This window comes from Nannospalax galili, unplaced genomic scaffold (assembly GCF_000622305.1).
Source record: "Nannospalax galili isolate Female #2095 unplaced genomic scaffold, S.galili_v1.0 scaffold939, whole genome shotgun sequence".
Classification (NCBI taxonomy): Eukaryota; Metazoa; Chordata; class Mammalia; order Rodentia; family Spalacidae; genus Nannospalax; species Nannospalax galili.
Window position 1 is genome coordinate 308,509 of NW_008341923.1, and position 23,204 is coordinate 331,712.

General features: G+C 36.9%; 1 protein-coding gene across 2 annotated transcripts in view; it reads left to right on the forward strand.

Annotated features, from left to right (window-relative positions):
* The window catches only part of Prr16 (proline rich 16), a 216,810-nt gene extending 212,173 nt beyond the window's left edge, over positions 1–4,637 (forward strand). For both annotated transcript variants that reach the window (XM_008837717.2, XM_029565717.1), the window contains one exon: positions 3,671–4,637. In XM_008837717.2, the coding sequence (XP_008835939.1) occupies positions 3,671–4,423 (753 nt within the window). In that variant the 3' untranslated portion in view covers positions 4,424–4,637. The remainder of the gene's footprint in view (positions 1–3,670) is intronic.
* Positions 4,638–23,204: the final 18,567 nt, after the last annotated feature.

Consider the following 23,204-nt stretch of genomic DNA (forward strand, 5'->3'; position numbering starts at 1 on the left):
GTTTATAATTGTTCTTTTGAGTTACGTGTCCTGCATTATCTCTAGGAGGTTCTCATTGTACTCCTCTAGAGGACTATTGTTATTTGGTGGAGATATGTTATTTTGGTTTTTCATGTTATTTTTTTCTCTTTGATTTTGACATATGAATTTCTTTTGTAGTTTCTGATTCTACTGTGAGACTCAAGGCTTCAAGTTTAGGTCTGCTTATTTTGTGAACTTTATGTGTCTATGTGCTTTACTTTTAGGGTATGAAAGGCTGTTTCCTCTAAGCTTCCATTTCTCTCTTTTGATTTTGTATTGGAGTGGCCAGATTCCTTTTATCTTCAGGAGTTCCCACAGAGGCCCAAGTCAGATGAGGATCAGATGCTCTCAGGCTTTTTCCTAAGATCTGGATCCTTCCAGGATAGATTTTGGCCTCAGGAATTTGGGCATTAGACTGGCCTAGAAGCCAGGCAGGAAAGATCCTGGTCTAGGGCGGCTGGTGGCAGGGCCACCCAGAGATGCAAAGGAAGATGGGGGCAGGAGGAGGCCCCAAGAGCCGCTGGGTACTGCACTGAGGAGCTGGATTGGTCTGGATGCAAAGGACTAGGAAGAGGAAAGGTCACCCCCAGCATCGAGGAAAGAGGCTGGAGGGTTGTGCAGACGCAGGGAGGTAGAGGGAGGTGAGGGTGGGCCCAGGCCCAGAGTGCCCCTGGGGACCAGAGAAGGAACTGAATTGCTCTGGATGCAAAGGATCAGGAAGACGCAGTGGTGGTTCCCCAGATGTTTGGGGCACCAAGACAAGGAATGGGCAGGACCCAGGCTAGGAGCAGAGACCAGTGGGGAAGATGGGAGGGTGAATGAGGCTGGGGGAGTCAAGACGCGGAAAGCCCAATCGCCATACCCTGGAAAGAGAAGCCAGCAGGTAGTAGAGAGGCCAGCTGGTCCTACAGTCCCAGGGAAGCAGAGGGAGGTGAGGGTGGGGCCAGGCCCAGAAGCAGGGCTCCTGGGGACCTGTGAAGGAACTGAATTGCTCGGAATGCAAAGGATCTGGAAGAGGCAATGGTGGTTCCCCAGGTGTCTGGGGCACCAAGACCTTGCTCATAAATTTTTATCCTCAATTTTTTTTTGTGTATATGAGCGTACTTACATGGACATGAACGTTTCATTGTGGTTTATTCATTTATGTAATAAATAACCCTATGCTGTTTCTTTCTTTAAGAAAGACTTAGAGTAGTTCTGGTTGTTGGTAATACAGCTTCACCAGGCTTCATATTATCTCTTAATCTTTATTAAAGGAAAAGATCTGCTTCTCTCACTTGAACATAAAATTAAACTACATAGCAACCCCAATTATTTTCATTCAGTATGAAATGCATTTCTAAACTGCCATGAAGAATTTATAATTTGCATACATATCTGCTGTTTCATATTTTAAAATTTTAGTTTACAAAATAATAGGTTTTATTAGTACATTTTCATACATATATCCATATATGTCTTACATCCATTCCTCATTCTCTTCTTTGTCTCCCCTCTCTCCTTTCCCTGGAGCCCCTCTTCTCTCCTCCCCGAAATCTGTCCTGCCTATGCTCCATTTGTCCAGTTTTGTTGATCCATGAGTATTTAGTAAAGGAATCCTTTTGTTATCACAAAAGTTTCATCATTCTTTTTCAATTTCTTCTAGTTTCACTGTGAGATGTTGAGAGTTTATGTTTTTCTGTTTGAAACTGGGTGCTTTAGCTAAAATGCACTTTGGTTTCATGTATACATACACACACACACAGATACACTCACACACACACACACTGCTACTCTCACTTCTGGAGTTCATTTTGAAATACGTGGCACTTTATTGCAACATTCTCAGGACTTCCACAGTCTAACTGCAAGTTCACGCTTGACCTCCTGCCACATAAGCCCTTAAACAGCAAGGTCTTCTTTAAAGTACCCACATTTAGGAGGTTTCTTTATCAGAGGAAATTTATCTGGTTCTTTCTGGCATGCTAGAATCACTGCTCTTCCAGCAATGAGATCTGACTCAAGTCTCAGGAGGAATGCACTCACCTATCCCATGGAGTCCTGTTCCTCTTCTAACATTCAACTTGCCTTGGAGCACTTGGCAGTGACAAGTTCACTGTTCCTTTTCTGAGGATCTTCTTAAAGTCAGAGGGTTCTGCTTCCACCAGATTCCTTGCTCCATGAGAGCCATGTTGGGTTTTGCTTTTTTTTTTTTTTTTTCTCTTTGCATTTAAAAGCTCTCAGGAAATGACACTGTAGAGACAGAAAGCAGTGAGGAATTATGGAAACTTCAGGCTCAAGGCAGTAATTTTTCTTCAGCTTCGGAACCTTCATAACGTCATAATGGACAAGTTTTCTCTCCTTTGCTATAGAAATCTACTATGTTACCTCCCCAGGCGAAATTGCATGTGCCACCCATGATTCAAACTGGTTCTTCTATCTGTACCTTTTTTATCTGTTAGGTATCCTATTTGAAATTTCTCCATATCCTACTTAGAACTAGAAAATGTGTAAGTAATGACATGATCATTCATGGTTAAGTCTCTTCTAGAACATGTCTGTAGAATAATTATGTTTTAAATGATGCCACATGTAGCAATCAGGGAAGAAAGTTCTTTTGCTCACAGTTGAACTAAGGAAATAACCCTCAAGGCATTTATTTAGCCACTATTTTCTGAGTCCCTGATAAGTACCAGTGACTGCTTGTTAGACTACTACAGGGAAAGATAATCAAAGGCCCTACAGTCATTGAGACTAGTTTCAGTCTACATGGCAAATATTATTTCAATAATCTCAATGCTACCCAACATGTAATTTAAAATTATATGCATCCTTTGACTAAAGAAATAAGATTCTTTGGGAATATTTAACATAATAACTTGATTTATAATTATAGTAGGAATTTATAGAGTTGTGGGCATTAATTTGATGAAGAGACAGAAGGGGTCAGAGCATTTCAAGAAGAAATATTAATTTGTATAAACTTGCTGTGGCAAGAAGCACATCAGTATTTATGAGGGTCTAAAAGAAGACCAGAGGGACTTGATAATGGAAATAAAAATAATTTTTTTAGGTCGAGAATGTGGTGGTTTTTTAAACTTGAGAGTAAGGTTTTAACCTAGAAGCTTTTACTGAGACCCAACATTGCCATTACAATGTTCCTGCTCATGAACTGTACAATGGAGTTGCAAAAGCAAATCACAAAAACGTGAATATTTACTGTAAGCTTATGATTTTGTGTTGGGCTGCATTTAGCTGACCTCAACATGTTAACAAGGGACAATCATCTTTTCAGAAACACAGGCATTATTCAAAGTTTTCAGATTCTGTCTTTTTTTATTTTTCATCTTGGAAGTAATGTTCTGTAATTTTCTATATGCTAAGCTGAAGAGAAACTTCACCATGTTATTTTTAAAAATTGGCTGCATTTTGCATTAGAATTCTACCTTTGGTAGTGCTAGTATAGCCAGAAAGAATGTACTTATAGACAGCGGATGATAATAGCTATTCTCTAAGACTATTGCTTAAAGACTTTAAACAGCAATGGTGTACCTAGTTCAGTGTCAGTTGGGGCTTTTGTAGCAGATCAAAGCTACCTGGAAAAGAATTGTTTCTTGTATGTTTTACTTTCAGTTGCTCTTCAACACAATTACCTTGTCCTTTCCACCAGGTGGTTGACCAGATTGACACCCTGACCTCTGACCTACAGCTGGAGGATGAGATGACTGACAGCTCCAAAACAGACACTCTGAACAGTAGCTCCAGTGGCACCACAGCCTCCAGCATAGAGAAGATCAAAGTGCAGGCCAATGCCCAACTCATTAAGCCTCCAGCACACCCATCTGCTATCCTCACAGTCTTGAGAAAGCCAAACCCTCCACCACCTCCTCCACGGTTGACACCTGTGAGGTGTGAGGAGCCTCAGAGGGTGGTGACTAGCAATCCTGTCAAGACCAATGGCACCCTTCTACGGAATGGAAGCTTACCAGGTGGACCTAACAAAATTCCAAATGGAGACATCTGTTGCATACCCACTAGTAACTTGGACAAGCTTCCAGTGCAGCCTCTGATACACAGACCCGAAAAAGAGAGGTGTCCCCAGGCAGGGCCCCGGGAACGTGTACGGTTCAGTGAAAAAGTGCAGTACCATGGCTATTGCCCTGACTGTGATAGCCGGTATAACATGAAAAGTAGGGAGGTCCATTTACACAGTGAATCTGTCCACCCACCGGGAAAGAGTCCCCATCAAGGCCCTCCCCTCCCTCCTCCACCTCATCTCTCTCCTTTCCCACTAGAAAATGGGGGACTGGGAATAAGCCACAGTAACAGCTTTCCCCCTCTCAGACCTGCAACTGTGCCTCCTCCCACTGCACCAAAACCACAGAAGACGATCTTGAGGAAATCAACCACTACCACAGTGTGATGTATGCCATTAAGAACAACTTTCTGGTTTTTTCTATATTATAAACATAAATCAATAAGTAATGAGCACTTTCTACTCAAGCAATAAAAAGCCCAAATATATTAATCCTGCATTCAACAATGTGGCATAAATATCACCTGGTAAGTATGCAGTGCATTGCTTATGTCCTGGATATACATTATTTTAAATGTTTCATCATCAAAAACTGCAGAATAGTGAGAAAATCTGAATGCAATGTTTTGGGAGTTGACCTGTGACAAACTGTGATCTTCAGATTTCAAGTATTTTGATTTGTTATAAGAGATGGAATTTCAGATCTTTTGATTTGTTGCTAAAGCCAGGGTGATTCATTTTATTCATGCCTAACTCATCTATGCATTGATGACATGTCATAATCTTCCCTTTGATTGGATGCTTTTTAATAAGAAATTTTAATACTGAAAGACTATTTTATTATTTTTTCTAAAGATGTTTGTCAATAGTTTTGCATTATTAAATGCTGAGGATGATGCCAAAAAGTTTATTTTCTATAATATACACTGATAAATCTTATGTTAACTCTATGTGTAATAAAATATTTTGAGCTTTGGAAATATCATGTCAATAAAAAATAGCAAATAATGAGAAAACCAAATGTTGCTGAGAATTAAAATGAAGTAGAGGTTCATTTAATCCCATGTTAACATCCACTGAAATGGGAAACAAGTCCCCAGAGATTGAACAACATCACAGTGATTGGCTATCACAATTTCCTAAATTAAATATCAGAGTCCAAGTGGCAAATACACCCTGACACATTTGCATATTATACACCTACATTATGGTACTTCTAGAACCATCTGTTGAAAGTCTTGTATGTTGCCAAGCATTCTTGCAGGACACACCATAAATAACTACAAGGAAACATTGGAAGGTTTCCCCTTCTGCCTACACAAGCAAGTGCTCAGACTCCCTGAGAAAAGCCCACTTACAGGAAACTATAGATGTTTGTGGGCACAGGGTGTGTTCAACATTGGCCTTCAACTTTTTTCCAGTTGAAGGATGTCAAGATTCCTTGATGTTTCACAGAAGAAAGAATTCTTTCCTTCCACCATCTAAGAAAAATCTCTTCAGTATCATTTGGCAAATTAAGAAACTTAGAGTCTCACGGGCCAACTTCAGTTCCCAACAGGACTGGCTTGGACTGATGTGATGTTTGGCTTTGGAGCTAAATATTTGTTTATCATCCCTAAAGACATTGTGAGGAAAGTGCCTGAAAAAAAATGTGATTTATTAGGAGGTAACAATAGAGGGTACCTTGTTGGTGGAAATTGATTTATTATGTAATTGGAAGAGTTCAGTGACCTTTTCAAATATTTGCCTTTTGATCCTAAAACTTTAGTTTTTGCTGCTACCAGAGAGGTAGTCTTATACTTTAGAATATTGTTTTTAAACAGCTTTCTTTTAAAATATGATGATATATTTTGGACAGAATATAAAAAGAAAAAAACATTTATTTTTTAAATGAATGATGAAATGAATGAAGAACAGAATGTCATGCTAAAAATTCACTCAGTGTGCTGTTTTATCTTTGTGTGTTGTACAAGGACAATGGAAGCATGGCAACCAACATTTTGGAAAGTTATAAAATGATAATCAAAAAGGACACAATCTGGTATTTATTAACTGTATTTAAGAGGTATGACCAGGTAAATAAATGTTGACTTGTTGAATACCAAAGTAATGTGTTCTTAGCTTTTTCCTTCATGCATTGTCTTGAAATAAATAATCTCCTAGTTCAATCTTTTTTGGTTTAATGAAATAGTGCCTTTTATACGTCTGTCAAGAGTTAGAGCATTCAGGATCACATACAGTCATAGAATGCATTCAGTTCCTTCCTTTAGCCTATCTTTCTACTTCATCCAGTTATTAAGACTTAATTGTGCCTTACAGTTTTAAATTTTGATGCTTGTTGGTGCTTTATCTGGGAATAAGATATATCTCAAGGGAGTAGTTTCTTACAACCACAAGTATTCATAGGAAAGATAATTGGATAAGTTCAATCATTGGAATTTGATTGAATGAGGACTTTGGTTTAGGAACCTAGGAAAAACCACAGAGATTCAAATCAATCTCTCTTCCTCGAAGTATAGAAAAGTTTCTTCATGAAAGACCATCATTTTCTGTTTAATTGGTGAATACACTAGTTTTTAAATTGACATATTTATAACTAAATATTGACCTAGAAATATGAGTCAAATTTAATTCAAAATTGGTCATTGACTTCACACTTTTATATAATTTACTTACAGTGAACATTAAATGGGTGATTACAACATCAAGACTTTTTTTCAACTCCAAATTATTTCATTTTTCTTTAACATAAAATGTTCTGTATCAATGTGATTTTTGTCCAGTTGATGGTTTTGCTACATTCACTGGACCTATTCTTTGGACCCACATAAACTTGTAAAATAATTAACGTGGAGCATCATAATATTTTCTTTAAAAATTATAATTGAAATCTCCTAAGAAGCAGTACAGTTTTGCAGTCAGTCAATATTGCTTGCAAAATTTAAAAGTTGAGGTACAAGCTCTACTTGCTGCAGATCAGATCATTAGAAAATATTGTGTTATTTCTCTTCCTGAAAAGTTCAGACAGAAACGCCTTCTTTGCTTTCTTAAGAGGACCTACTTGTTAAGATACACATCTGTGCACTGTTTCTTAGATGGTGTGTACCACAGAGTTCATGCCCACAGTCCTTTGAAGATGTGGGTCCTGCAGAATGTGACAGGGTAGTACACTGCTTCTGTTAACATCCACTCACAGTGCAGTACTGTTGATAGACATGGCATTTGTTAATTAAATTAAAATGTGAAAGTTTCTGCCTTTTTAATAGACACAAGTATTTTCCCAATTTTGAAGGCCATTGTACTTCAATTCATGATAGGCAAATAATAATAACATTAAATGCTCAAAATTACTTTATACCTCCTAATTGTAATGACAGTTATACATTGAATTAAATCTTTTTTAAAATCTGTTTTTATTAAATTTTTATGTATTTCATACAGAACATCTCAAGCAACCATCTTTCTATCCCCATCCCCACCAGCACCCTCTCATAGCCTCCCCACTGGAACCCATATGCTCTATCATCCGTGTTAAGGCCTACTGTGTCAAGTCAGTGTCCCCAGTCATTCCCAAGTGCAAGTTCATCCACTGAGGTCTAGTCAGCCTATCTAGAGTCACTTGTTTTAGGACATCAGCTCTTCCTCACCTTGCAGTAATCAGTTGCCAATATTTCTTTAGCTAAGATTGGAGTTTGCCGTTCATTTCCCCAGTTATATGCTGGGTTTTAGTCTTCCTGAGTTTGCATGGGACTTTTATATACTGCCACCATTGTCATATATCATATCCTTTTCAAAATTATGATTAATCTAAGTATAAAAAGTCCTCACAAAGATACAAAAATATATAAAATGAGACACTTTCCCATCTCCCAATTTCCTATCATGTTCATAGATTTCCCTATTAATTTAATAATATTCTGAGAAGAAATGAATCTCTTAGAAGAGATGGTTTAATTAACCTAAAAAATCTTATGTTTGAGCTATAACTGCATTTCTACTGTTTAATGAATAAAGTAAGAAAATTAATTATTTTATGGATTTCTGTGGATAAACCAATATTTGCTTTCAGCATGACCAGGTCATCACCTATACCGAGTCTATAACTATTTAGAAACTTTTATCCATAGAGTTCAATTACAGCTCTCTTGTCTTGGTGTTCCATGAAAAACACTGAATAATTATACATATAATTGCATGTGAAATTGTGTAATCAAGTCAACAAACCAATCAATGCCTGAAATTCCTTCAATTATCTATATATCTATATCTATATCTATATCTATATCTATATCTATATATATATATAGCCATGCAACAGTGTCTCATAATTATCCTAGAACTTCAGTTTCTCCTAATTCTTTTTTGGTCACATATTTTCCTGAAATGTACAGTTAAAACTGGAGCAAAAGATTGCACTGCAATTGACTTCATTAAACTACTGATGATTTCTAAGTGAGGAAATGAATTATGAGCAAAAAGTTCTTGAAAGAACTGTATGATGTAATTAAGTAAAATGCATGTGATATGGTAATTACCAGACGGTATCATAAAATCACATGACATTCTCTGGGTCAATGTGTTGCTATGACACTGCTGCAATTAAGTTTTTAGAGTAAATATTTCAAGATTGAGAATCACTCAACTTGCATGATTCTAGAATCATGGGAGACATGATACTAACATTAGATGCATGGCAATGTTGAACATAAAGATGTGGTTAGCTTTATCTTGGGGAAACAGTGATTAGGTAGGGTGCCATTTCATTTAGAGCACTTCAATTTCTCTTTCCTGTCTTGGGGGGATTTTGGGGGGTATTTTTGTGCTAACATGACCCCTTACGCCTTTTCAAATCAAACATCATCATTTAATTGTGTTCTCCACAGCCCTGAACTTGGCACATCTTTTCTTTATTCTGAGCAGTTACTTTGATGCTTGAAAAGGATTACCTAATGTTGTTTTGACATTCTTAATGTGTTTGATCTTCACAGAATGTTAAAGGGATTTCAGACAATTTAGCCACCATCTAAATGGAATGCAGGTTGCTGAGTAATTCAAGCCTCATTTTCTCATGAATTATACCAGAAGCTTCATGTCTCAGTTTTTTCTCCAAATTCAAACTCTATTGTTTTGGGTCTTTTTCCTAAGAAGTTCTGATTTCCTAGTCATGCTGTTGACCCTGTATGTGTCATTGCGTTCACTGGCATTTCCTTTGTGAATTTCATTATTTAACATTGACCCCCTAAAGCTAAAATAACAGTGGGCTAACTATGGAACCTTTAAGGAACTAGCATCATAGGACCCTCTCTAAGGATCTAATGAGAGAGTACTTCCATTCTTTTATCAGACAATAGATAGAATTTCCCACAATTTGATAACTTTTCATAAACATCAAGGGATTTTTAAAAACTTTTAAAAACATTTTATTATTTTTATTCTATGTGTATGAGTGTATTGCCTGCATGTAGATATGTGCACCCATGTAGTGCAATGCCCGCGGAGTTCAGAAGAGGCTCTCGGATCCCCTAGGACTGGAGTTACAGACAGTTGTTAGCTGCCATGTGGGTGCTAGGATTTGTACCTGGGTCTTCTGCAAGAACAACCAGTGTTCTTAACCACAGAGCCATCTCTCCAGTCAAAGGGGATATTTTTTTACCAGATAAATAAAACAATTGTGCTAAAGTGGGTTGAAGTGCATGGCAGAGATTTATGATACTAATTCACCAAATGGCTTCCTTTCTGCCAAACATTCTTGTTAAGTATCTTGCATGTATTACTTTTCCCTCATAATGTCATTTTTCTTCCATGACATCCTGATAACCTTATGCACTCTTTTTATCTAAACTTCAAAAATGAGAAAGTGATATAACCCTGGGAACTAGACATCAAAGAGCCTAGAGTTTGCAATGGCAAAGCCAATGTCCTAAGGCAACACCCTTTCTCAATGACACACATTCTTCACCACCTCTCAGAACCAAAGCACTGACCCAGCACATCCACAAATTGTCTGTAGAAATAAAAAGTCACTATTTTCTGGAATTTGCATTAGAATGTTTTTGGATGACATACAATGAGAAAAAATATATATTTATGTATTAGTTAAGATAACCTAGGTCCCTGTGCTGCCGTAGCAAATAATTCTAGTGTCTCTTTGGCTTCCAAAGTCCATTGCAGTCATTTAGAAAACAGATTGATTATGTAGCTTCAAATTGGTCCTCTAAAGCCTCAGCAACAAAGTGGGTGGAGTGAGAAGGCTGTGTTAGGCCAGCATGCTTCATGTCTTGTAATACTAGTCACGAGGCCTTGCCTGTGGGTCTCATATGATGTGTATGTTCTCAAATGCATATGTTGAGCCTGTCATGCCTTCCACCATTTCCAAAAACCTAAGACGATGGAGTGGTTATCACCTGACTATTTTACAGCCTGTCATAGACTCTCCTCTTATTCATGTTACCTCACATTTCTTCAGTTTCATCATAAATTAAGATATAGTATTAAGATATAATATTTTAATCATAGGTTAAGGGAAAAGAAATGTATCTAACAACAGCTCTGCTTTGAAAAGCTCAGTGAGGAAAATTTATTGTGGTGAAGCTTAGATTTTATTTTAGTTTCTAAATATATTTGAATTTTGTCTGAGGTTATACATCTCTACATTTTAGTTAAACATTTCACAATTGCTTACTAAATTTCCCTTTTTCTTTTTTTTTTTTTTTTGATAAGGTCTCAGTGTTTTTACATCCTGCCATCGTGGAACTCACTGTGTCACTCGGTTGGCTTGAACTTACAGCACTTCTGCTCAGCCTCCTGAGTGTATGGATAAAAAGGATGAGCCAACACACCTGGCTTTTAAATTTCTAAATAAAGAATTTTCTACTGTATTAAGCTATTTTATGAATAACTTTTCTCCAAAGGAAGCATAAGCCTAATTTAAGCACATACATTCATGTATGTAGAACAGTCACAGAAATATGGAATCTTGCTACAGAAATTTAGGATTCTGATAATATAAATTATGGTGTATTTGGAGAAAATATTAATCTAAAAGAAATATAAAAAATATTATATATATAAAACATCATTTTGAAGCAGAATAGATTTGAGTTCCAATTTTCTCAGCAACCTAAGTGTTCTTGATTAAATTATTTAACCAGGTCTGAGGTTTGCTTTGAAATGACAAAAGGGCTGGGGACGTCGCTCAATGAAAGAGTGCTTACCCAGCATGCTCAGGACCCTTGGTTCAATCCTTAGTACTGATGGAAACATAATAAATATATAAGTTAAAATTAAAATGGAGATAATAATGCTAGTTTAGGCAGCCGGACCTGTTTGTTAAGTTATTGTGTATATTTTCTGGGCTCATTTAGTCCTGTGTTATGAGGCAAAGAAACTGATGACAACAGCAGGATACCAGGATTGCACAAGCCTCAGATGCATGCTAGGCACCGGCAAACTTTGGTTCCTTCATAGGCATTGATGCCTAAATACAAATGGATGGCTGGGTGTGGTGGCGCACACCTTTAGTCCCAGCACTCTGGAGGCAGAGGCAGGCAGATCTCTGTGAGTTCAAGGCCAGCCTGGTCTACAGAGTGAGTTCCAGGACAGCTGGGGCTACAGGGAGACCCTGCCTCAAAAAGACAAAACAAAAGAAAACAAAAGAAAAAACAAACAAACAACAACAACAACAAAAAAAAAAAACAAATGGATGAAGCAGTCCTGGAGACTTTCAGATTGTTAAATATTCAGAATCACCAAATTCATCTTTCTTTGCCTATGTGAAAAACAGCTTCTAAACTCTTTTTGGAGAGGTGTTTCAAAAAGGTTCTGGGGTCTTAAGCATGCTACACGAGGGTTCTAACACTGAGCAACATCCCTTTCCCATCCCAAGCTTTTATAGCATCCTGTAGATTAGAGCTATACTATGTGTTGCTTAGCTAATTGATATTTACATTGTGTTCTGTCTTAAATGGCTTTACGGTACTTGCATGGAATAAAAGGGCTTATGCTGACCCTAGCAGGCTGCACTCTCTGTTTAGCTCAGCCATATCTTCTCTCTTACTTACTTGCTCTCTAACTCCTTTCTTTTCCAGCTCATATCTCTCCTGTGGTCAGTGCAACAACAGTGATGCACACACTTCCTGTTTTCCCTTTCTTCCCCAGTACTTTGACACAGCACTGATTCTCTGTTTTGCATGGTTTTACAGACATTTTTCTCTTTACATTATAAATATTTATGCAATTACCTGTCCCTCATCATTACCCAAATCCCTAACATTTTCCCCTTTATTTTTCCTTTGAATGGACCACTTGCTAGCATGTTGTTTTAAGGACCTAATTAGTTAATGAATTTGAAATTATTTCAGCAGCAGTAAAACAATGAATAAGCACCAAGCTTTGTAATTAATCTGTGACACTTGTCAAATTACTCATATTTCTTGTTAATATGGTGAATTCATTTGTATTTACTAAGTTTAATGCTAATGATATTTTGTTCATCTCATTTACAAAGTAATTGCACTACTGAAGTGTTTGTGTAGTAACCATTATCCAGTAAGCTTAATGATTTTCTTCATCCCTTGCCAGGTCAGATGTAGAAGTCAAATTTTTAATATATTTCATTTTTTAAACTAGCAAGTCAGAAAACGAACATGACTGTTATTGTGGGCGACTATAAGAAGCACAATTTTTTCAACTGGCTAAAGAGAGTGATTTTGTTTTAATTGCTTATGATAATATGCAATAATAGCATGAATAAACTCATTTAGAGACTAGCTAGCCAAGCTAATTAAAACCTAATGCCATAAGATATCTACAATATCTAAAAATATTTGTTCAAATAAGAGGTTAAGCCATTGATTAAAAGAAAAAAAAAACAGTCTTTGTTTCTGGTTAAGACATTATTGATGGAATGTAAGGATCCGACAGCATTAAACATTGCCTTTTTTTTTTATTAGAGTTCCTAATAAATTTGAGTACATATTTTAGTTGTATGCCTTTTAGAATGGTTGAGAACTATTCCAAAATGTCATCTGATACTATTATCATTTAATACTGTTATTTTCTAATTCAAATTATTCCTCACAACAAAGATATCGTACTTTGAGCTTTGATTTATTTTGCCTTTTAAACTTCACAGCTGTATCACACGATGAGCCTAATTCACTTAATAAGCAAAATACTCAAAAGATTACTTTGTAGAAAAAGATGGGCAGACACAGGGTCTGTACTCTGCTGTCAGGCTGACCTCCAAATTACAGTCCTCCAGCCTCTGCCTCCTGGGTGCTGGGATTGTAAACATGCTCCACCCAGGATGCCTGGCATAGTTTTATGACTTTTACACGTTACGTTTTATAATTTCTCAGCAAATTTTCTGGTCACTTCAGTTTCAAATTTCAGCTGAATTTGATCTTTCTGTCTTCTTCATTCCACTTATCTAATCATTCAAATTCTTGCTGAGTTTTCCTTTGTAAAAGTACTACATGACTAAGACACTGTAATGATTCCTTAGAGAGACTTTTATGTGCTCCCTTCTGATCATTAGTTTTGCCACCTTCACCTTCCCAAGTCCCTAATCTCCTGTCTGTGTGTCCTCTGCATTCTGTCAATATTTGATAACATTTCCCCTTTTTCTCTAACCATAATGAAATAGAAATGTCTATGATTTAGGATTATCTGCTATTTAAAATTCTTCACTCAGTTTGCCAGTTCTCACGCAAACCTTTGTAGACCAAATTTTGTCTTCATTGTTTGAGAATTTTATTCATGCATCTAATGTATTTTGATCAAGTTCACCCACCATTCCCTCCCTTTCAACTCATATCCTCCAACATCTCCACTCCAAATTTTATATGTTCTTTTTTAAACGCACTTAGTCCACTTAATCATGTTAAGATAGCAGAGGTATAGGGCCATTTACTGAATCATAGGCAGCCTCTCAGGAAATGCATTCTTGAAACAAGCTGATTCTCCCTCTCCCAGTACCTATCAATTGCCAATAGCTCCTCCTCTAGAGTTTGGAACTTTGTGGCCATCTCCTTCCTCCAGTTAAGATTTTATTTGGCTTGATTTTGTCCATGTTGTCACAACCATTATGAGTTCTTATGTGCAACTGCCCTGTTGTGTTTGGAAACACTGCTTTGCTGTAGTCATCCACTGCATCTGGCTCTCAGAATATTTTCATACCCTCTTCCACAATGTTCCCTGAGCCTTGAGGGAAGGGTGATATAGATGGCTATTTATGGCTGAGCACTCCACGTTCTTTAATTCTCTGCATTTTGACAAGTTCTGGGTCTCTGTGTGAACTGCCATCTAAACTTTTCTGCTGAGGGTTGAGAGATGCACTAACCTATGGGTATAACAAAAAGTTATTAGGTATTGGTTTAATACTATGTCTTTTCACAGGAGAAAAAAAAAAAAGGTAGTAAGTAAAAAATGGTAGGGCCTATAACCTGCCTAACCATGGGTTCTCAGTCCTGTTATCATGACATCTATTTTGTGGAGCAGGCCCTAAATCCAATCAAAAAGTGGATAGTTACTCCTGTAACATTGATGCTCCTATTACAACAGTAGGCATATCTCGGCAAGCTGGTCATTATTGTTGCTCACAGTTTTCACAGCTAGGTAAGACAGATGATCGTTTTCCTCCCCTGGTTGCATGCATAGCACTACAAAAGCTCGTCAGCAGGGATGAAACTTTCAGGTAGTATCAAACTGATAGCTCCATGTTTATGACTCAACATATGGTGTCTTCAGCCATAGGGTCTTACTGTCAAGTTCTGCAGGATAACCAGCAATGGCAACACCGTGTGATGTTTGGGGTATCTATGGGACCCTACTCAAAATCAACAACTCAAAAATAGGTAATTCATACCTGGTACTAGGCTTTCTATTTGCTCACCTACAGTGTGAAATGAAACACTGCCCTCCCTCCATTACAAACTAACTAGATTTAAAATCTTTTTACAAATGCATGTTTATATATTTTAGGAAGCTTCTACAGTGGTAGGTTTCAATATGGCTTTTTGCAGTGGTCTTTTGTGTCAATTATCCCTCACTATACACAATGTGGAGGTTCCTCAAAAAACTAGAAAGAGCTACAATATGCTCCAGCTGTTCCACTCTGGGGCATGTACCCAAAGGACTCTATGTCCTACTGCAGAGATACTTGTACATTAATGTTCAATGCTGCTGTAGTCACAAAAGCCAGGAAACAGAATCAATCTAGATGTCCATCAACTGATGAATATATATATGGAAATTTGGTACATTTATACAATGGAATATCATTCAACTATTAAGAAAAATCAAATTGTGGAATTATAGGTAGTTGGATAGAGTTGGAAATAATCAGAGTGAAACAATCCAGCCACACACAGAAAGACAAATGTCACATGTTGTATGTTTTCTCTTAGCTGCGAATGTCAGCTTTGGATCTTTAGATATGTGTCTAAAATTTTAATGCAGTGCCATAGAAGTCAGGAACTTCCAGCTTCTAGTAAGGAGCCCTAGGGAGAGGCTTTCAAGGGAGGAGACATAAAATACAGGTGACATGAAGGGGAAATGGGGAATAATGGAGGAGCAAGTTGGACTGAGTGGGATGGGGATGACAGGCCAACTTCTATTGATACTGTTTCAGCCAAGGAGATGAATTACTGTCTCCTCTGTCATGTCTCACTTCCCACTGCTGCACCAATATTGGCCATGTGGCCCCGGCATGAAATGGTGCTCTTGTTTTATAATTCCTGCTCTGTGTGGCTCCAACATTGACATGAGTCCTTTACCCAATTAAAAAAAGCTATAAAAATGGGTAAATAAAAATTCACAAAAAAGCAAGCATAAAACTTTTTACAGAAAAAAATAACAGTTAAATGCTTAGATATAACTTTTAAAATTTATTTCTTGGTCTAGTAAGATTGTATATGAGTTTCTTTTCTTGTTGCTATGATAAAATATTCTGACAAAATCAGGGTAGGGAAGAAAGGGTTTCTGTTAGCTTGCAATACAGGTCATAGGTTGCCTACTCAAGGGAGTCACAGCAGCTGGAACTGGGAACAGACAGTCACATCACCTCCACAGTCAACAGCAAGGAGCAATAAATTAATGCATGCATGTCCCTGCTCACCTTACTTTTTGCATGAGTTTATAAAAAATAATTTTTCAGTAATTTCACACATAGATGTAATGTATTTAGATCACGGAGCCCTACCTTAGTATATGTGCCACCTTCAGTGGGCAATTCTCCCACTTCAGTTAACATAGTCATGACAGTCTCTCACAGATATCCCCAGAGGACAACGTGATCTAGACAGTCCCTCATTCAGACTCTTCCCAGGCGATACTGGATTGCATCAAGTAGACAATTAAAAACAGCCATCAAGTTGATAAAGAGGGTTGCTGAGAACCTGAGGTAGAGACTTTGGGATCCACTGAATAGGAGGAGAGAACTGACTCTCTAAAATTGTCTACTGACCACCATCTTTATTTTATAGGTTGTAAATGGACCTGCCTGTAGGCTAAATAAACTTGTTCAAATTCATATTCTGAAATATTAAATTCCTCAATTGGTGTAAATATAATTCATTTAAGTTAAAATCTGCAGTTATTTATAGACGACAGACCGTACGTTGACAAGTTAGAAACAAAATCTTGAAGGATGAAATAAAAAGCAAAATCTGAGTTAGTAATGTAAGGTGTGGTGTAAAGTGTCACCTGCAGAAAATGTTCAACAACAACATGGAAAGTTACAAAATTTATAAATTAGATGCCATAAAAATAGAGGAAAGGTGTGTGAAGGAATGCAAGTATTAATTATTTCAACTAGTCTTTCCACAACTCATACATAGTCCAACCTGCGTAGAATATCATTGTCAGTTAAATAATAGCTGAGGGCTGGAGAAACGGCTCGATAATTAAGAGCAATTACTTGCAAAGGACCCAAGTTCAGTTTCCAGTGCTTATGTCAGGTGCTTCGGCAGTCCCTGTAACTCCAGCTAGAGGACTGAAACCTTGTTTTGTCCTTTTCATACAAACACACACACACACACACACACACACACACACACACAGAGGCATATACCCATACACAAAGACATATACATGCACAAAAATATTAAAGTTCATTTTTAAGAATAAAAAAGTGGAACATTAAATAAGCAATTAAAAATGTCTTTAAAATTGTCCTGAAGACACTGCAGCTAAAGGAAAGTTGTGATCTTAATAGGTCCATTGGTTGGTCATATTTTTACTACTGGTATTTTACATTGAAAACATTCTTTTTTATTTTTATTAAATTTGAAGATACACTCTACTTTGACTGATTAATGTAGATAAAAAGGTATTTTTCTTTCCAGGGATGAGTTTATCTGACAAGAAATTTTATGAGAGATAGGTCTGCTACAAAATGAAGCTTTCAGTTAAGTTTACAGTTATTCATTTACATTGCATTCATTTAAGACCTATCTCATCCTCAGTTGCATCTAAATCTCTATGGAGGAAGATGAGACAAAAAGAAGTACTCTCGGTGTCAGATTCACAGATAAAACAAAATAGGTAAATACAATTTTTAGTTGGAATTGTACTAAAGATATTCCTAAATCATGAGAACCCATCCACTTACTGGAATAAATACATACAGAACTATATGAGTTTTCTTTTTAAGAAAAGCAAAATTTTTGGAACGGTCATAATCAGAATTTATATCAAGTTCATTTTCTAAACCTAATGACCTGAAGTATCATATTTTGTTTCCTTAGAGTACATATCAGGTTCTTGGGTTGACTGAATCTAGCACATTCTATTATGTTCAATGAAATCACTTTGATGAGGATACAGCAACCATTTCATTGCATATATTTGTTGAGTGAATTCACAGAATGAGCAATCAGGTATAAAGTGCTTTATTGATTGCTAGTTGCTAGTCTCATAACTTTTTATGGCTTTTATTTAATGTATTGTTCCTTGCAACATTTGGGAAGATTGGAGTATAATTGGAAAATATTTTTTACGTCTGTAGCTTCCTGCTTGAAAGTTTCCTGCTAAACAGTTTAAAGGTGTGACATTTACCTAGCTGCAGTTATAAAGGTTAGCTCTGATACATTTCCTAATCCATGCAATGAGGGAAGTTTATTTTGGATTTCTTGTAACCCAAAGTAGACAGAAATAGCAGCTGATTGCTTTATACACAATAATCCTTTAAAGAACAGGGAGATGGAATTGGATTTAGTGGAACTACCTACGTGTATTTTAGGGGCTTTTCTATAATGAGTTGGGTCCCTTTGAGGCAACTGAGCTTAGGCAAGCAAACAGGCTTGTGGGTATTTTTCCAGTTATAATTTACACAGAAACTAATATGGAAAACCTTTCTTTTAAGAGAACACGGGGTCTTTGGAGTCTTTTCTGTAGTCCATAGAGAAACAGCTTTTTAAGAAACAAATATATCTTGACAATTGTGGGAAAGGATTAGGACGCTTCTAGATCCAGAGCAGGTGGTGCTGTTGGGGGAAGTGGGTCAGGGTTTCTGAACATGAGAACATGACACCATTAGTCATCTGAAAGATGCCGAGTCTTGATAAAAGTGTGGTGCCAATTTTTCAAAGAGAACATGACTTTATTTCCATATGGAAAAATCATCAAACCTGAGCAAATATATTCTGAAAATTCTGCGTGGCTTGTGGTAGAGACACTCGAGCACCTCGGTACTCTGAAATACTTGTCTCTCTTATGTCTTATTTCTTGTTTTTCTTAAACACCACTGCTCAGTGCATCTCTCCCTCCTCCCTAAACCTCAAATTCACATAGAGAGTGTACACATTTGAACCTCATTCCAGACCATTTAAGTCACATTCTCTGTATAGTGGGCTTAGTGATCAGTCAGTCTAAACTTAATGAGATGATTTTAATATATCAGTAGGATTGAACATCATTAAATAATTCTGTACAAAAACTTATACATCTACTACTTTATCCTAATTATGGTAGCACACAATCAATATTTATCAAGTCTGTATGTTATTTCATTTTTGTACAAGGTAAAAGAATGGCTTAAGACACTGTATTTTTCTAAGTTTAAGTGGGTGCCAGGCATGGTGGTGCATGCCTTTAATCCCAGCACTCGGGATGCAGAGGCAGGTGGATCTCTGTGAGTTCGAGTCCAGCCTGATCTACATAGTGAGTTCCAGGACAGCTTGGGCTACAGGGAGACCCTGTCTCAAAAAAAAAAAAAAAAAAAAAAAGTTTAAGTGGTAACTAAATTCTTGTTTTATTTAATGCAAAATTTTTGAGTTAGAGCTCCACTTAAAGAATATATGACTTCCAGATATGATTTTAACATTCAAACTTTCTATGATTAGGGACTCAATATCTATTCTGAAAAGAAGATAGTAAAATTAAAATTTAAGAGTAGAAGTTGAATTACATGCAATTTAACAGTCTAAGTGTTGATAATGTCCAGGAATTAGTAATTCTAAACAATGTTATTCCAAGTATATGAGAATTCATTAACAGTTTTTGTTTATTTATTAGCTCTTTGAGACATGATTCCTTTCTATAGTGCTTAGTAACCTGGAACTTGTGATGTAGATCAGAATGGCCTTGAACTTACTGTATCACCTATGCCTGGCAACATTAACGTTTTAGCAATATTTGCTAATGCTGTAGTTAAGTGAAAATGTCAAATATAAAATCTTAACATTGAAATAAATCTTACATTCTGTATGACCTCCTTCAGAACAAATTTTCCTTAAGCACTACTGATCATTTATAAGAAGCTTATATATCTTGGTATTTTGTTTAAGCAAATACTGTCTTTTTCATTTTCACTTCTAAGAGGAATTTTTCTGTGACATAAAACTAATTTCCTTAGCATTTTCTCAATTATATTTTCTATTCTTTATATTATTATGCAATTGGCTTATATATTCTACACTAACTTTAGCAAACTTCAAATTTCTCTTCATTCTTTTGTCTCTATCCTGTTTGCCAAAGGCAGCTGAGGTCATATTTTGATGGTCACAATAAAGATAGCAAAAAGAATGGGATGATCATTTGAAAGAGTCAAACTCTGTATTAAATACTAAAGATAACTGCACTGTAGCCCATTCACAGTGCACGTCTCTGATTGTGTGATAAATATTCTTTTTTTTGGAGGGGGGGTCTTTTTGAGACAGGTCTCCCTGTAGCTCCAGCTGTCCTAGAACTCACTATGTAGACCAGGCTGGCCTTGAACTCACAGAGATCCACCTGCCTCTGCCTCCCCAGTGCTGAGATTAAAGGTGTGCACTGCCATGCCAAACATTCTTATTTACATAGCTTTCTGATACTGGGGATTGAATCTATTTCCTGATCACTCTAGACAAGCACCTACCATTGAGCTATATCCCCAGAAAATAATTATTATTCTTACAAGATATTTCTAGATAGTAAACTTGTAGTAGTGTCTGGCATAGGGCAATGTGAGTATACAGAATAAAAGAAGCAATGTAACACAGCATAACTAAAGAATTCCAAAAGAAAAGATCCCAGTGTATCATTGATCTGCATTGCATAACAGAACTAAGTCACCTTAGGACAAAGGACAAAGCACTTTTATTTAAAATTCACATTTTTTCCTTTCATCATTCTCTTTTAACAGTTATATAGCAAAGTTCATAGAAACGTTCTCTAATTAATATGGGCATAATAATGCCTTCAAATGGCCTTACATGTAATCCCAGTAAGAATGAAAAGGGAGGAGACCAGTTTTATATTCATGAAAAGGGAAATGACAATCATTGTGTCTTATTCTTTTGTACTTAGAGACTCACATGGACTGGGATCTGTAGTTCTCAACTACAGAGCACATTTAGACTGAAATAAGGTGTGAGATTTTAGATTTGATACTTGCAGAGAATGTCATCTCCCTGCCTCCTGGTGTGATGACCTTCAAATAGTCGTGCTTCGTGATTGTATCATTTCCAAGAAGGAAATTTGAAGGTTAGCTTTGGGCACATAATATATCTGCACTGTATGTGTGGAGCGTGTTTTAATGACAGTGCATTTGAGACTCTGAATTTTATGAGTCTTCTGTCCAGGCTGTGGCTCTCAAATCCTCAGCACTCTGACTGCAATTAGCGTACAGACGACATAAGCAAGTTCAGGGGATTCTAGAAGTAGAGCATGCTGTTATGGTCCTCCACTCTTTTGTCCAGAAAATATATAACCAAGTGATAAACAGAAAGCACAAGGGTTTTTACTTTAATTTTCAAAAAACGCTGAATCATACTATATACCTGACCTTTGAAAAGAGGCATTTATAACTACCAGGGCTATCTACGTTAAGAGGAACTATGTGTTTTGAAAGAGATTGGAATAGAGAAAAGGTAACTTTTCCACAGAAATTATTATACCCTATGTTGAGTATTTAGCTGTTACTTTACTTTTTATAATTTATTTATTTATTTATTTTTATCTTATGTGTATGAATGGTATGCCTATATGAGTGTAAATGCACCCGTGTCATGTAGTGCCCATGGAGGACAGCAGAGGTCACTGGATCCCCAGGAACTGGAGTTATGGATAGTTGTTAGCTGTCATGTGAGTGCTGAGATTTGAACCCAGGTCTTCTGCAAGAACAGTCAGTGCTTTTAATCCCTGAGCATCTCTCTAGCCCCAAGTGGTTTTCAAATTACTTTTATTTTTATTTATTTAATTATTTCTATCTATTTTGTCTTTTTGAGACAGAGTCTCTCAAAGCCCCAGCTGACCTGGAACTAACTATGTAGACCAAGTTGGCCTTGATCTCACAGAGATCCATCTGCCTCTGCCTCCTGATTTCTGGGATTAAAGGTGTCTGCCACCATGCCCAGCATTAACTATTACTTTACTTTTTATGACAACTGTTCTTAAATAACTGCTTGACTAGGTTAAGAAAGACTTTACTCAAGGTTAGTGCTATGGGGGTAAGTTTATTTCAGTAGGTAGAAAGATTAAATCCAACTCTCCTGAAATAAAAAGCCAGTAGTGTTTAGAGCCAAGGAAAGCTAGTGAAAATGGTCAGTATGATTATGCCATTTCTGTTTGCTAGTTGTTTGTTGTCCTTTAGACTCCTAAGTTACAGGAAAGGTGGGTAATAATGATAATAATAATAATAATAATAATAATAGTCAAGAGGAATTCCTGATTATTATATTCGACAAAGATAGCCCCTAAGGTAAGGAAAAAATTATATCCCAAAGAGCAGAGGAAAGCTGTAATAGAATTTTTCTTAAGTAAGGGCTCTAACAAAAGGAAGATGAGGGCCAATCATCTGGAAGAAGTTCACCTACTTTATAGGAGTTTAAAGGAAGGCTGAGGTCCTGTTGATCACCTCAAAGGAGATTGTTATTCCCCTTCTTACTGCATAAGGGGCTGAGCTTGGAGCATTTAAGGTTCCCTGCCTGTCTGTCTCAGCTGTTAAATGATGGAGTCAGGATTTAACTATAAATCAAATATGCTCAAAAGCCTGTGACCTTCCCAATAAACTTCAGTCTTATTAAAATTCCCAGATGGGAATAGAATGCTGGTGCATGTAGGAGGAATTGTCTGAGTTCTTCTGCCTTTGCCTCGCTTCCCAAAATTCAGCTCTTTGAGGAAAGGAAACTCATTGTGTGCCCCATTTCTACCCAGTTTAGAATCATTTCACTGACTTCAAAGCACATGCAGCTTTGAAGCAGGAAGAACCACTTAACCTGCCTGCCTGCTCATTTCCTTTTCGTTTTCTGTTTTGAGACAGGGTCTTCCTGCAGCCACAGCTGGCCTGGAACTCACTATGTAGACTAGGCTGGCCTCTAAGATCCATCTGTCTCTGAGTCCCCAGTAATGGGAATAAAGTTTTGTGTACCATACCGGGCTCCAACTCATGTTCTATTTTGTAATAAGATTAAGAAATAGAAAAGCTTCTCTTAGGATATTTGTGAAATAGCCCTGATGTATGTTTGATAGGGAGAAGAACCAAAAAAGATAAAGAAAATTACTGTTAATAAAGCTGGCAAAGCATCCCTTGTTTGAGTACCCTATGAGAGGCCATAATAAGTGGCCCAGGAGCTCAGGGTATTTTTAAATATATGTATTGATTCTTCATCACAAAATAGTTTCAGCACATTCAGACTTCCTCCTCTATCACCCTGCCACCTTTCTATCCCAATTGCCCTCTAATATA